General features: G+C 35.7%; 1 protein-coding gene across 9 annotated transcripts in view; it reads right to left on the bottom strand.

Annotated features, from left to right (window-relative positions):
• Positions 1–477: 477 nt before the first annotated feature.
• Positions 478–15,664, bottom strand: part of KDM6A (lysine demethylase 6A) — a 179,975-nt gene continuing 164,788 nt past the window's right edge. For all 9 annotated transcript variants that reach the window (XR_015158464.1, XR_015158465.1, XM_086386701.1 and 6 more), the window contains 3 exons: positions 4,927–5,053; positions 2,498–2,668; positions 478–1,353 (listed from right to left, as the gene is read on the bottom strand). Coding sequence is in view for 7 of the 9 variants with exons in the window: in XM_086386701.1 (XP_086242827.1) it covers positions 1,324–1,353; positions 2,498–2,668; positions 4,927–5,053 (328 nt within the window). In the remaining 2 variants the exon portion in view is untranslated. The remainder of the gene's footprint in view (positions 1,354–2,497; positions 2,669–4,926; positions 5,054–15,664) is intronic.

Below are 15,664 nucleotides of genomic sequence, written 5' to 3'. Positions count from 1 at the left end.
CCCTTCATCTGAATCTTCTTTTCCATAGAAAACACTAATAAATAATGTACAGGATTTGTCAAGCCCATATAACATGCCCTTTAAAACTTTAAGTTCAATCACTATTTGTTTTCTACTATTATACTACATTTTGGCAGCATCTGTTTATTGGTCTGTCATTGCAGAATTGCAACTTAACAATAAACCAGTCTGACATTTTAGGTCTTGAAGTTACATACCATATATATTTCTTTAAAAATAATCATACTTTTGTAGGCAATACTTTACAGTAGACACCTCAAAAATCTACCATAGATGGGAAACTTAAAACGAGAAAAATTTAAGTTCTAAATCTTTATACATATATATCCAGATTTCTATATATATTATATATACATACACAAGTATATATAAAATATATATAATCAGATTTGAAAAATGAACAAAAACTGGGCACTGTACATAAAGTCTTTTTAAAACTCAAACAATAGAAAACTCTTTAAACATTAAACAATTTTAATAAAAGTTTCTGTACAATGCTAAGCAGTTTTATTTACACATAGAAAATGTAATAGGAGTAGTGTTTGAAATTACAGAACTCCTTAAAATTTCAATGGCAGGTAAATCTGGAAAAAATAACAGCATTCCATTCACAAATATCTTCAAGCAATAAATACGTATTTATAAATAGTGTAAATTTACATCAGGATTAGAAACAAAAATCACAAATCTGAAGTTTATTCCTTAGTCTATGTGCAATCCATTATCTTTGTGACTTGGCTGTTAAATTTTTTAAACATTTTATTTAGGAACCAGAAGTGTAATAACCGTCATGGTTTCAAAACAAGACAGAAAAACATAAAAGCAGTAAAAAAGTTCCTTACCTAACTTTTCACATTAAAAAAAAGTTGACCAAATAAAGACTTAAAATTTCTAACTACCTTACAAAGAAATGACCAGCTAGGCTAGTATTTTTTCCCAAGGAAAATTCTGAAGAGGGGAAAAGACAGATGAAAACCAATTCGTCAGCCCAGAAATAGAGAAATATAAAAGAGGTTGTCTTCAAGTCAGTAGTCTGTATTATGTTGCCAGTTTTGTCAGATATATACAAAACATGGAAATTATTATTTTGTTTCTGAAGAACAGCTGATCAGCTTTGTGAGAGTCCTGGAGTAGGAGCAAAGCTCTCCCCTGTCCAGTTGGTTGACACTCCGCACTTGGAAGGTTGCATAGACACAGTTTTCAGCCAGCAGCCTTACGAGATAGCTACAAAAACCAGTGGTGCAGAACTGGGTTACTTCCTGAATAGCAGAAAAGGTCTCGTTTAATGTCCGTGGAACAATATCAAGATGAGGAGGATGGTAATGGAGGAGCCTGAAAATGAAAGTAAAGTATGTTACTTTGGTATATAAATTGTTAATAGTGTTTCCTAGCTCAAGGCTACAAACATGGTCTGTGTATAAAGGTAGGGGAAAGAACAATTCCCAAGAAAGTTCAGCTGCCTGTCACACTCTGTCCAGTATAACCTCTGTTACTGTCCCCCACCTGGCCAATTTTCCTAAGAGTCTGAGACCATTACCCTACTTAGTGTACCCTACATTTTGGTACTTCTCCACCAATTAGTCAAAAACTCTTAAAATGTTATTAGGTTGACCATTTTTTGAAATTGCTTAAAAATTAAAAGGTGGCTTGTAAAAAATAATATAACAAATCAACTATGACTTCCTTGGTGACTTGCTTCAGAACCTAATTCAACTAGATAATAATTTATTTAACAGGTAATTTTCATCTTCTTCAAGCAATCTTGAAGACTATTCAAATGAAAATACCAGAAGCTAAACTTCAAAAATTCAGTTTCTGACCACATATGTAAGAGAAAAAGTATTGAAGGAATTCAACAATTCATAAATTATGTCTATTTCTTATTCATAAAACTATTGATGTGCTAGAGTAAAATGCTTTCCCCTAAGCATCTGCTGTTTAAAATTTAAAACTGTGTGCAATTTATAAAGGTATTTGAATTTCATAAGGTTATTCAACATACCAGGAAGTTAAGCTCCACTGAATATTCCTGTAAAGTTACTACTTCTGGCAAGGACAAGGTTTTAAATAAATACAATTAGCTCTAAAAGCAGAAGTTATTTAAAAGCATACATACTGACTCATTTTGTGGACACTAATAACCTATGTACACAAACATTTTATCAACTGAGATCAAATGACACAAAGGATGTGGCAATGTTCTAAAAGTACACAAAGATTTTAAAATGTAGTTACTGTGACATTATTTAGGGCTGGTCTCACCCAGGAAGAAAAGTAAAAATAAAATATGCCAATTTCATAGAAATAAATACCTGGAAGTGGAGGAGGGAGGGAATATGAGTATTTCCTCATGAAATATCTAATGAGTCAAAGGAAAATTTAAATATTTCATTACCTCCTACTCATCAGGTGGCAGAACAAATCCTGGTGCTTCCCTATCCAGCTAACTATGTACTCACATGTTGGTTTCACTTACTAATGTAAATTGGTCATAGACTTGCATCAGGTCCTCCATTTTGTACTGTTCTAGCACCACAAAATTTTCCAGGTTTCCACTTGTTTTTCTTGCACAATCTTGGCAATGTACTATGTAGGTCTTTCGAGAATTGCTCTCATTAGTGACAAAAAGCAGATTAAAAACCTCCACCTAGTTCATACAAGAGAAAAAGCATTCAATAGATACAGTAGTATTTATTTTATTGTACTACTTTACTATATAGAGTTCTATTTTACAAGGAGTTGTGGACAGTGATTACTGATTAAGAGTGGGTACTAAGACAAACATAGCTGTGTTTAAGAATTTTTAATAGACTGGGTTTGTTTTGTACCAGACCCAAAGACATAGGTGGGATTGCATCTTTAGGGGAGTGACCCAGGGGAATGATGTACTCATTAAAACCACTGGCAAAAAGCCTAATTCAAAAGTTTGATCAAGGTTAGCCCATTTATTTGTTTTAAATTCAAAACATCAGTATACAATCAGATGAAAGTGATCCTTAATTTCCTTCTACTTCTCAATGATAGCACTGTGTATGGATACTTGTCTTTCCCAATAGACTGAGCTCCTCAAAGATGAAGACTATGTTTTATTCATCACTGAAACTCCAGAGCTTATCACAGAGCTTAATGCTTAGCCAAACCTCAAAACAAACTTGATGGATTCAATCATCTCAAATAAAAATCAACGTCAAAATTACACAATTTCAAGGTTTGGAATGGATCATTAATATCCCTGGCTAATATATTCAATGAAAGAAAATTCTCATGACTTCATCTCTTCTTTGAAATTATGTTATTAAAATCCAAGGGTTAACCATGTTTTTCATTACTATCAATGAGCAATAACAAATAACATAAACCTCATAATCGGAGTTGGAAAATTTGTGAACATTCTTCAACTCGTCTCTCACTTCTGCTATTTAATGAGTTGTCTTGTGAATTTTACCTTGAAATATCTTTTTAATTCCTCTCCTTCAATATTCCCACTGCCAGGTTCTAGTTTAAGCCTTAGGATGACAACCCTTAACACCACTGCAATAGCTTCTTATCTCCATCCTCTCCAATCACTTTTCTCTCTGAAATACTTACCCAACTTGTGTACTTGCTCAAAAACTTTTGATGGCTTCAATGATCTCAGAGTTAAGTATCAAACTCCTTTAAAATCATTCAAAATGCTCTGCAAACTTCCTACCAAGCAAACTCATAAATGGAATTTACATAGTCTGTGTTCTAGTCACACTGAACTATTTACCCTTTTCTGAAGAAACCATTCCATTTCCATTGCTGTTCCTACAGCTCATAAAAACATTCATTCTACTTTTATTTATTTTATTGGAAAGGAAAATTTGCTTTATTTTTATTTTTTTTTTATTTATTTTAATTGGAGGCTAATTACTTTACAATATTGTAGTGGTTTTTGCCATAAATTAATCTTTAGTTGCCTAAAATCATATTCATCCTTAGAGGATGGACTCAAATGTTAATACTTTGGTGAACTCATGCGAATACTAGAAGGGAAAACTCAGGTCATTTTCTCCTCTTCATGTTTTCTTAACAGTGAGACCAACTTTGCATTCACCATAGTCTCATATACAATAGAACTGTTTATAATTTGTCTTCCCTAAGTAGGATGTAAGCTCCTTTAGAGCAGGTACCACATCTTTGTTTCTGCATCTCCTGCAAGCCTTGGCCACAGGAGAAGACTGACCAACGTACTGTGAATTGTACCAGAGAGAACTGAACAATGATCTGCCTGAAACTGTACTGAACTATATCCAGTTTACTGGCATCTGTCTACACCTGGAGTGTTCCCAGTTTAAAATTTCAAGATTTAACTTGACACTTATCATCTGTTAAACACAGCTGTCCCTCAGTATCCATGAGGATTGGTTCCAGGACCCTCCATGGGTACCAAAATCTAAGGATGCTCAAGTCCCTTACAAAAAATGGCATACTAACTGCATATAACCTACGCACATCCTCCTCTATACCTAAATCATCTCTATATTGCCTATAATACATAAAACAAAATAGCTGTTGGTGTATGGCAAGTTTAAGTCATGCTCTTTGGAACTTTCTGGAATATCTCCCCAACCCCCGAATATTTTCGATCTGCGGTTGGTTGAATCCACAGATAGGAACCTGTGGATAGGGAGGGCCAACTGTTATCTACCAGATAAATGATTCTAGTAAATACTTTTAGGGTTAATTCAGTTAATTCACAGTTAGTGAAATGGCATTTCACCAGAATAAAGTTTAATATAATAGTTAAATAACAACATGGAACACAATGTCAATTTCAGTAAAATGCATTACATAAAAGTACATTAAAAAAATAACTAAAGAGAAACCCAAACAGGAGAGGTAAGAGGTTTATAAAACAACTGAATAAGAACAATTATTTACCTCACAAATGCTACAGTAATGTGCTGGTTCTTCTTTTGTTCGCCCATGCCATATAATCTCTTTTCCTGCAGCAATGAGAGCTTCCCTCAATGTCTGACACTGCTTCAGAGTTCTCAGAAGACAATACCTAGAGTGTGGGGGAAAGTTATTTGTGACCAGCAACTGAATGTTGAATATTTTCAGCATGAAAGATGTATCAACAGAAGTAATGGCAAGAGATTCTGTTCTAATATCTGTAACTTCATTTTTATTTCATCAATTTTTCAGATATTCTCCAATTTAAAAAATAAGACTAATGCTTAGCAGGTCTGATAATGACAATTATTAGATCATTTACAGTTGAGAATAACTGGCATCTGAATATAAAAATATAATAACCTGACCCCTTGTTTAAATATAACTTGCTAATTTGGGCTCTTATTTGGGCAAGTCAATTAACCTCTTTGGGAGTCAATGTCTCATCCTTGAAATAGGGGTCTGAATCCCAGATGTGAATTCTGTGATTTTAAGTAAAGTAGGAAAGCACATTATTTCTATCAACACTACCTAGACACTTATAAACAGCATCACTAATATGGTTGCTTCTGAAACTTTTGATATATAAGCAAAAAAGTATTTATGGATAATAGTCACCACACAATACAAAAATGGTTTCACTGTAGTGTTGAAGAAGACACTAAATTCCCTGATTTTGCCTTGAATACCGTGAAGTCTTTCATTCATATTAACACAACTGAACTTTCCTTATAATTTACACGTTTTCTAAACTCAAGCTAACGATACAGTAAATTCTCACAATTTTTGATTTTCCTATAGTTTGCTATCATTACTTGGAGTTGTTTGCTAAGTTCTCTTACTCTCCTGTGGATCTTAGAGGCTCATGTTCTTCATTTGAATAGAGAAGTTAGACTAGATGATCTGTATGGCACTTTTTAAGCTCTAAAATTTGGAGACAATGAAAACACCCTACAGAAAAGGAAATGGGTTTAGCAACTGAATGCTGTTTGAAAGTAAAGGTCTTATCTGTTTTATGCATAGTCTACTCAGTGCTTAGGACAGTGCCAAACATGTAGTAGATGCTCAATAAATATATGACTATGGAACCACTAATATTTAAAGTATGATAAATTATAGCATTTTGAATTGCAATTCTTGGGTGTTTAACTTATTTATAAACAAAATAATGCTTTAAGACTACGGTTGCAAGTCAAAGCTAAGGGTTGTGTGTGTGTGTGTGTGTGTATGTGTGTGTAGCTATGCTAGGAGAGAAGCAAGTAAAAATTTATAACATGGCAAAAACAGAGGGCATATAAACTCAGGCTTTGCTGCTAGTTCTTAAACAGTACCTGCTCCTCCGTTTTTCCCTCCCTGTGTCCCATACACTTCATCTCTGAAGACACTGATCTAACAATAAGTTTTTAAAGCAGGGCTTCACAATAAGGTCTTTTTCACAGGAAAACAACGCCCACAACTTGGCAGATACCTTTGGAGATTATATTATAGACTCCACTAGGATCCCAAATGGGAAAATAAACAAAAATAATACAATAAAAATGAATAAGTAATTAAAAATAAGAACCAGACAGGGAGCATGATATTAGATACTTGGCACATATTATACCATTTAAGATTATACCATTTGAGGCTGGTGCAGGAGGCACTATTATCTCCACTCTACAAATAAGGAAACTAGGGCACTAGGACCTTGAGAAGCTGATACTATAAAGCTATTTTTAAGTTGTTGGACTGTTGTTGTTTAGTTGCTCAGTTATGTCTGACTCTTTGAGACCCTAAGACTGTAGCTCGCCAGGCTCCTCTGTCCATGGGATTTCCCAGGCAAGAATAGTGGGTTGCTATTTCCTTCTCCAGGGGATCTTTAGGACCCAGGGATCAAACTTGTGTCTCCTGCCTTTGATGGGTGGATTCTTTATCATTGAGCCACCTGGGAAGCCCTATTGTGCTAGGGGTTTGTAAAAGCAAAAAGTCTCAAGTTTCCCCTCACTATCTTACACTGTATTATTGTCTTTCTGGTCTCCTTTCACATCTTCTTACCCACGCCCCCACCCTTCTCTTTTGAAGATGAGGTTCTCAATCAGCACAGTTCTCCCTCCACAAATACAGAGCCTCGGTTCTGTGGAGACTTACTCCACTCTTTACTCAGCAAATGAACTTTTGGTTCCAATGCTACTACTTTGGCAGGCAGATTGAAGTTTATAATTTATGCAGTTAATAATTTATAATAGTTTCATTTAGAAAAAAAGGTAATATATGACTCTTCTGCAAGTAATAAAGGGTTAGAGCTAAGGCTGCTAAGAATAAGTCCTATGCCAACAGTATTTTGCTTCTGAAATCACAGCTCCAGAATTTTTATTTTGTGAGATACAGGAATCTAAGAAAACCAACAGATCTATTAATCTGATTTGACAATGAATAACCAAATTGCGGTTTCCCCTTTGCCCTTATGTTTTTTACTGAACAGTAAAATTTTTTGTTCCTTCCCATTTTCAAAAGGTAGTGGTTGGAATAGAAGAATTGAGGGAGACAGAGGCTCTTCTGGAGTCCACAGCAAAGAGCAGGTCCTCAAGAAGGAATCTGATTTAACTGAAGGGCAGGGGAAAATAAATAGAAAATAAAGAGATTTAAGGAAAAGATCCTAGGAAAGATACACATATAACAGTCAAAATTTGACTTAACAGTAATCTGTTCTGCTTTGAATAATCCCAGACTGATTTTATATGAAGACAATGTTTGAGTGTATTGAGGAGCTAAAAAGTAAAAGTCAAATAAAATCAGGGTTGCAGTTTCCTCATTTTAGTTTTATGGAATTATAAGTTTATTGCATAGCAATTAAGAATTCAATTTGTTGAACCTATCTATGAAACAGATTCAGACATGGTGAACAGATTTGTGACTGCTAAAGGGGGAGGGGGAGGGGAATTGGGAAGGGATGGACTGGGATTTTGGAGTTAGCAGATGTAAACTATTACATATAGAATGGATAAATGACGAGGTCCTACGTATAGCACAGTTAACTCTATTCAATATCTTGAGATAAATCATAATGGAAAAAGACTGCAAGAAAGAAAGTATACATGTGTGTAACTGGAACTTCCCTGGAGGTTCAGTGGTTAAGACTCCATGCTTCCAATGCAGGAGGCGCGGGTCTGATCCCAGGTTGGGGAACTAAGATCTCACATGCTGAAAGGTATGGCTAACTACATATATATAACTAAACCACTTTGCTATATGGCAGAAATTAACACAACACTGCAAATCAACTATATTTCAATAAAAAAATTCAATCTGTCAAAAAGCAAAATAATAAGTCACTAGCAAAAAGTTAAAGAAGATAAAAGATGCTGTTTCAAATGCATTTTAGGGATGGGGTCAGAAATTTTAGCATTTCAGGAGCTAGGGAAGTTGGGAATCAAACTTCCCTTTGACTTTGCAAGATCAGTCAGGATCAATCCGGTTTTAGGACTAATGTTTTTAGTTGTTTGAATAAAAGATTACACAAAAAGCAGGGGCTATTAAAGGCAGATTTGGCTTGGAAGAAAATCACAAGAGGCTGACTGAGGGCTGGATGTATTTGAGGTTATAGAGAAGAACATAATCCAACCAAAAACCCATTGGGCAAAAATGAAACCTAAAGTGGGATGGAATTTTAGAAAATGGCTTGCCGTAGGCGATAGAAATGAAAATATACTTGAAATATTACAATAAAAAAACTGAAGACAATGAGGACAAATGATTATACACAGTATATTCATAAATCAATACATTAGGCAAAAGACAGACAGACTTAGTATGTCATGGATGCTAAAAGGAGAGGGAGGTAGAACTCTCAAAAGTTTTCATAAAGAAGTTGCCAATTAAAAAAAAACAACAAGTTGCCAATTTAGATGAGACAGGAAGGAGAAGTGGGAGGAAGGCACCTTCCAGGCAAAAGGAATTCCATGAGCAAAGGTAGTGTGGGGATTATTTAGGGACGAAACAACGGTTCTTATGACTTTAATCTTGGGATGAGGTTTCTGGACTAGGAGAATAAAGGAGTGAAGCCAGAGTGGTATTAGATTATGTTAAAGTTAAGAAAACACTGGGATTACTCTGACATTTTGGGGGTAATCTAAGGTTTTCAAAGTACGTTTTCAAATATTGGTGTGGAGATAAGCAGCAGCATGGTTTAACTTGGTATGGCACTTCTAAAGTCTTTATGGTAACAATCTCTGCCACTAAGAAGTAGATGATATATAACTTTTAAAAGTATACCAAGAAGTACCTTGCCTTGCCCAATCTGTCTTACTGAAAGAGCCACGTAGGCAAAGTGAGCCAAAAGGTAAGCCCTCAAAACTTGCCACGTGTCACTCCAGAGGTTAGATTCACCTAGACAGCAGGGAGTATCTAAATGTCAGGAAATCATCTAACAGTTTCATTTAAACCAACCACATGGCTGAAAATCAAGGTCTCAGTCAATGAAGAAATGAGTATCTTAAGAATTTTAAAATCTCAGAAAAAAACAAGCATGAAAGCAAGTATGTGTTAACCATGAGAATGGAGAGCTTTTGGATTTTTTAGATTTTGTTTGCTCAATGTTATCACAAAACACTGTATGGTTAAATATAACCCAAGGACAACAGCACTAGAATCTATGCTATGTGGCGATACCACTTACTCAGTTATTAGGCCAATAAGCTATGACTGTAGAAATGTAGAACACCTCATATATTCACTGAAACATGGGAATCAAAGGAAAAAGATAACAGTTTGCTTTAATTTATACTCAAAAACTCAGTGCTAGTGATAAAGTATATATTATATAGATAACAGGGTAGATAGGATAATAATCTATAATATGTGTGGGAAAAAAAGGGGAAACAAAAATATTATTAGTTCTAAAAGAGATCAAATCTAGACTAGGGTGTCCCTAACTTGTCTGGATCATAGAATTCATCTAGATCACTGTGAAAGAGATTCCCAGGGTTCTTCACAGAGCTTTGAATTTACTTATTAGGAACAGAGTCTAGAAATGAATTTTAATAAGGGTCTCAAGTGATTCTTAGGATTAGGCAAGTAAGAACCAATTGAACCTCTTACTTCATTAGAAACAATGTCTAAAATCTGTTAACAATAATTTTCAGCAAATCACCATGTTTTTATAATCAGAGCCATAAAAGATCACAGAGAAAAAGCCACAGAAAGAGCTCCTATGAAAGAGCATAGATTCTGGAGCTAGACTGCCTGGGTTCATACCCCAGCTCTACACATAAAGTCTCAGTCTCCTCAAATGTAAAGAGGGCACATCTAACCATGTACTATTATGAGTACATATGTTATATACATGCTTAGATTAGTGCCTAGAAGTTAGTGATCAACATTTGAACTTAAGTGAAAATTTTCAGTTGTGCTAAAATAATTATTTAAAGTCTATTTTTTTAATTTGAAAAAATTGTGCAATGAATGCCAACTGAAAGTATAATAGTTATACCTTAAAGAACATAAAACAGATCATTTAAAAGGTGTTTGTCTAGATATATTTTATATATCCTAATATATATGTCCCTAATATATTTTAGAGGATAATAAGATATATTAACATGGAAAGACAGTCATAATTCAGTGAACTGAAGGAAGAGTTCAGTAGCTTTGCTTTTATTGTCTTTCTTAATGCACTTCTTTGTGTGGGCACTGGTCTACTTTAAGGATAGCTAATGGTTCAGAAAACTCAACAGCTAACACCTTAGCAGGGATTACCTATCAGCCAGCTAAGAAGATACACAGCCAGCTAAGAGATTCAAATGTGTATCTCAGACTCCTTTTCTAAATAACAGAACCATATATCCATCTGGTGGCTACATTAAAAAGATTTCCACTCAAACATCGTAAAAGGAATTAGAGTTCTACCTGCCTAGAGCCAGCCAAGCTGGTAATCATCACTTCCCACATCTAACCCATTTATTCTTTTCTTCCTTTACTCCCAGTTTCATCAACAAGAATAAATATCTCACTGCATGGCCCAAGCCAAAACCCCAGAAATCCTGATTCCCCTCTCACCTCCACCACTCAATTAATCAACACATCTATTTTACCTTCTGTACTTTGTCTTCCATCTTATATGAAATATAACAAATACCTTCTAATATGCCTCTAAATCTTCTGCCCTCCACTGAGTACTTATCTTGCTGGCAAGTGATCTAACATGCAAATTTGATTATTAAAAAGATTAAAAATTCTAAAGGCTTCTCATTAGCAGCTGCTGTCAATGTTAAGTCTACTTGACATGTTTAGCAACAGAATTTTAAATCTATACTCTTTAGCTGATATAAATGATCCAGTAGGGCTTAATCCTGAGAGACATTTCAAAGTTTAGTCTAAAGAAGGGGAAACTAAGCTTGCTTGCAGTATATGGGGTATGTGGAAAAAAGTTTATGTTCATTAAAACAGTGGAAGGAAACCAAGAGAGATGTTAATGCACTAAGCTTCCACTGAAATGTTCCTAAGGAGTTAGGCTATGAACTTTTCAAGTCAAGTTCAATGCAGTATAAAATGAAAGAAGTAATCAAGATAATGAGTATTCCTCTGACTCATGCCAATGTAGGAGACATCTGGAAGAATGTGAAGGAGAGTATGAAGATGACTGTATTTTAGAAACACAGCTAGGATGTAGAAATTTTGAGATTTACTAAATGACTTACTCAGATGAATGACTTTATGAAATTGCAAGGCTCCAAAAGACTCAACTTGAATTTAAAAGTATAAAGAAAAAAGAAGAATGGTACTGACTTTAAAAAATAACTACAGGTAATTCATGTTCAAAATGATAACAAAGGATTAGCAGGTGACAACAGAAGAGAACATCACGTCCCATTATTAATCACTTGGTGCAAATACAGTTCATAATTTTTTATAATCCCACAATTTTTTCATAAATTTTTCATAAACTCACTGGCGTTGAAACTTGACCTGGGGCTTTTTAGAGTTTTTACTTAGCTCATCAGAGTAACTATTTGTTTTACTGTAGAAATATTAATGTATTTGATTCCAGCATACTGCCATAAACTGGTGGAAGGGTAAAATAAACACACTGTATTATCTTTCTAAATCCAAAGAATTCAGAATATCAAAACGTATTTGGTCTAAGGGGTTTGGGATAAAGGACTATGGAGCTGTAGTACTACTTCCATGAAGCCTTTTCTAAAATGTTCCCCTCTCTAAGAAGTGCCTTCCTCTGTGCTCTCCTATGGTTTTTATTTTAAAACAGTATCTCCATCATTAAACCAAAGATCATGTATTTTTAACATTTTGACTATTCCCATTATTTTAAGCAGTCTGAGAAGTGATCAGATCCTTCTGTCACCTAGCATGATACCTGAGTTCCAACTCAGTTTATAGATTAAATAAATAAAAGATGAAAAGAACTGGGTAGAGCTGAGTGAGTGAGTGTATACGAAGGCACAGGTAAATTTTGCTTAGATTCTTTATGGTTGGGCAGACTTACTATTTAACCATGAAAACCTAAAAATCACACATTGTAAGTTCACACTATTTAAGAATTAAAAGCAGTAACACAAGGAGAAAGTTAAGAAAGAACATCTTTGCAAATCTTTTCCATTCACTTCTTACATCTAGCAGATATTTTTTCTTTGAAAACAGCCTACAATTCATATCATCAAACGTACAATGAATCAATACTTTACTGAAAGATAATTCAGAGGAGGAGAAAGGTGGGTGTGAAAATTGCAGTTCATAGTAAAGATGGCTTAAGATACCTAGTGGTAAAAATAAGTAGAAAATTCAAGCACACATCTAAATAAAATGGAGAAATGGCTGACAAGGGAAGTGTGGGTCAGATACAAGGTACAAATGGGGATTTGAAAGAAAGTTTGTATCTGCACCTTTGTATGTGTAGAATAGTTTGTTGTTGCTGGTGGCCTCAGCAAGAGAAGTGACAGGAGCATATTGAGGTAGAAAGGCAAAATACTGTGGACGGTGGAGTGAACAGGAAAGAGATGAAGAAAATGACTCAAAATAGAGGGAAGGAATTATAAGGGAGAACCATTTCTTAAAAATTGGTATAGCTCACAAGCCAGTGCAAGTACTACTTTGTTTGCTGGCAGAATACTAGATTTGAAGAGCAAAGCAGTGATGTAGATACAGTTTTACTGTGAAACTGAGCTTGTGGGAAAAGACTCCCTCTCTATTTCTGTAACAATACATTCTCTGTGTTCCCTTCCAACCTTTACCTAGTTCTCCTATTTGCTTTTCTTAAATAGAAGTATTTCCCCAAGTTCTGTCCCCAACTCCACCCCTCCCCTTCCTCTCAAGACCATTTCAAACCACTAGCTAGAAGACCTCCTAGTCAGTCCTGACTTGGCTCTCTGGAATCCTGCATTTCCTACGGCTTCTGATAAACCAGCTTCTATACAACTATTTCACTGGTTCTTCAAACCTGTTACTGTTTCAAAATGAAGCTCCATGTCACAGATACATGCAAGTAGTTTTTATGTAAGACAGATATGGGCTTAAATCTTGGCTCTAACCATGACCATGGGATACAGAGAGGCACAGCTGAAATACAGACTGGGAACCATTTTGCTCAGTGCCTGACTAAGGATCAAGCTCAGTTTACTAACTAACATTATTACTAAACCATTTAGAACCCAGAATTGTATATTATCAGCCAGAAGCTAATTCCATTTAACTACCAGAAACATCTTTATGAAACTCAAACTAGATCTTATTAGGTAAAAACTTACTCAAAGCTCTCCAACAGAAAAAACTTAAGTCTGGCATACAATACGTGATTTACCACTAAGAACTTTCTACTACTCATCACACACATTGTGCTCAAGCCAGAATGTACCATCAACTGTTTCAGCACATACACACAAACACACACACAGTAGAGTTGTATCATACAATATATACATTTCAGAGAATTCCTTGGTGGTCCAGTGGTTAGGACTCCAAGCTCTCACTACAATATACATATTTCAACTTGTGCAAATACACAGTAGGGAAGTCAGGAGGGAGGGCAAAGGAGGTAGGTGTTAGGCAGAAAATGAGAGCAGGAGGAGGTGAAGATGTCTAAAGTGAGTATGAATTTACCACCTCTAGACAGTTGGATTTCCTCTAAGCTTCTCACAATGTAAGCAGCTTATCATGCTGAGTAAGATTTCAGAGTTAGTGTAACAGGGCCTCTCCACGAAAGTTAAATATTTTGCCTGGTGCTCTACTGAGGAAAAGAGATTTATTCCCTCGTTTGAGGAAAACATGACTGTGTTGGACCAAAGGAGACATGGTACTATTTAATGGATGAAGTGAAGAACCTTTCTAATGGTCCAAGAGTTTGGTCTTAAATTGGCTTTAGATGCTATACTTCTATCTTCTCCCTGCATCCAGATCTTTACCCTTCACACAAAACATCTGCCTCCCAGAATACATAGATTGCGCTGACTCCGTGGGGCTGGAAAGTACTGAGTGGATCTGTTGTGTTTCTTTCAATCTGTTTATTTTACGCATTATCTTTTACTTCAAGACAGGAACTATGCCGTGTGTGTGTGTACGTGTATAAATATATATATATATATGTATGTGTGTGTGTGTGTATATATATATATATATATAAACACTCTCAGTGCCTAACCCAGAACCTTACATATAGTCAGCAAATACTCATTAAATAAAAAGAAAGTACAAATGAAAGAAGCAGTGTTGGCTAGCAAAATCCCAAATGTAGGGAACTGGGATCAAATGATAGGTAGATTAGACCAAAAGGCAGAGGAGTCAGATCAAACTGCCAACATCCTTTGAATCATAGAAAAAGCAAGAGAATTTCAGAAAAACATCAACTTCTGCTTCACTGACTACGCTAAAGCCTTTGACTGTGTGGATCACAACAAACTGGAAAATTCTTAAAGAGATGGGAATACCAGATCACCTTACCTGCCTTGTGAGAAATCTATATGCAAGTCAAGAACCAATGGTTTGAACCGGACACAAAACAACAGATTGGTTCCACATGGGGAAAGGAGTACATCAAAACTGTATATTGTCACCCTGCTTATTTAACTTATATGCAGAGTACATCATGCAAAATGATGGATTAGATGAAGCACAAGCTGGAATCAAGATTGCCAGGAGAAATATCAATAACCTCAGATATGCAGATGATACCAGCCTTTTGGCAGAAAGTGAAGAACTAAAGAGTCCCCTGATGAAAGCAAAAGAGAAGAGTGAAAAAGTTGGCTTAAGTCAACATTCAGAAAACTAAGATCATGGCATCTGGTCCCATCTCTCCATGGCAAGTAGATGGGGAAACAGTGGAAACAGTGGCTGACTATTTTTTGGGGCTCTAAAATCACTCAGATGGTGACTGCAGCAATGAAATTAAAAGACGCTTACTCCTCAGAAGGAAAGCTATGAGCAACACAGACAGCATATTAAAAAGCAGAGACATTACTTTGCCAACAAAGGTCCGTCTAGTCTAAGCTATGGTTTTTCCAGGAGTCATGTATGGATATGAGAGTTGGACTACAAAGAACTGACTCATTTGAAGAGACCCTGATGCTGGCAAAGATCGAAGGCGGGAGGAGAAGGGGACAACAGAGGATGAGATGGTTGCATGGCATCACTGACTCAATGGACATGAGTCTGGGTAAACTCCGGGAATTGGTGATGAACAGGGATGCCTGGCGTACTGCAGTGCATGGAGTCACAAAGAGTTGGACACGACTGAGCG

Source organism: Bos grunniens, chromosome X, assembly GCF_055505025.1.
Source record: "Bos grunniens cultivar Pamir isolate PY7600 chromosome X, Bosgru_T2T1.0, whole genome shotgun sequence".
NCBI lineage: Eukaryota > Metazoa > Chordata > Mammalia > Artiodactyla > Bovidae > Bos > Bos grunniens.
The sequence above is the reverse complement of the archived record's forward strand: the minus strand, read 5'-3'. Positions and strand labels throughout refer to the sequence as shown.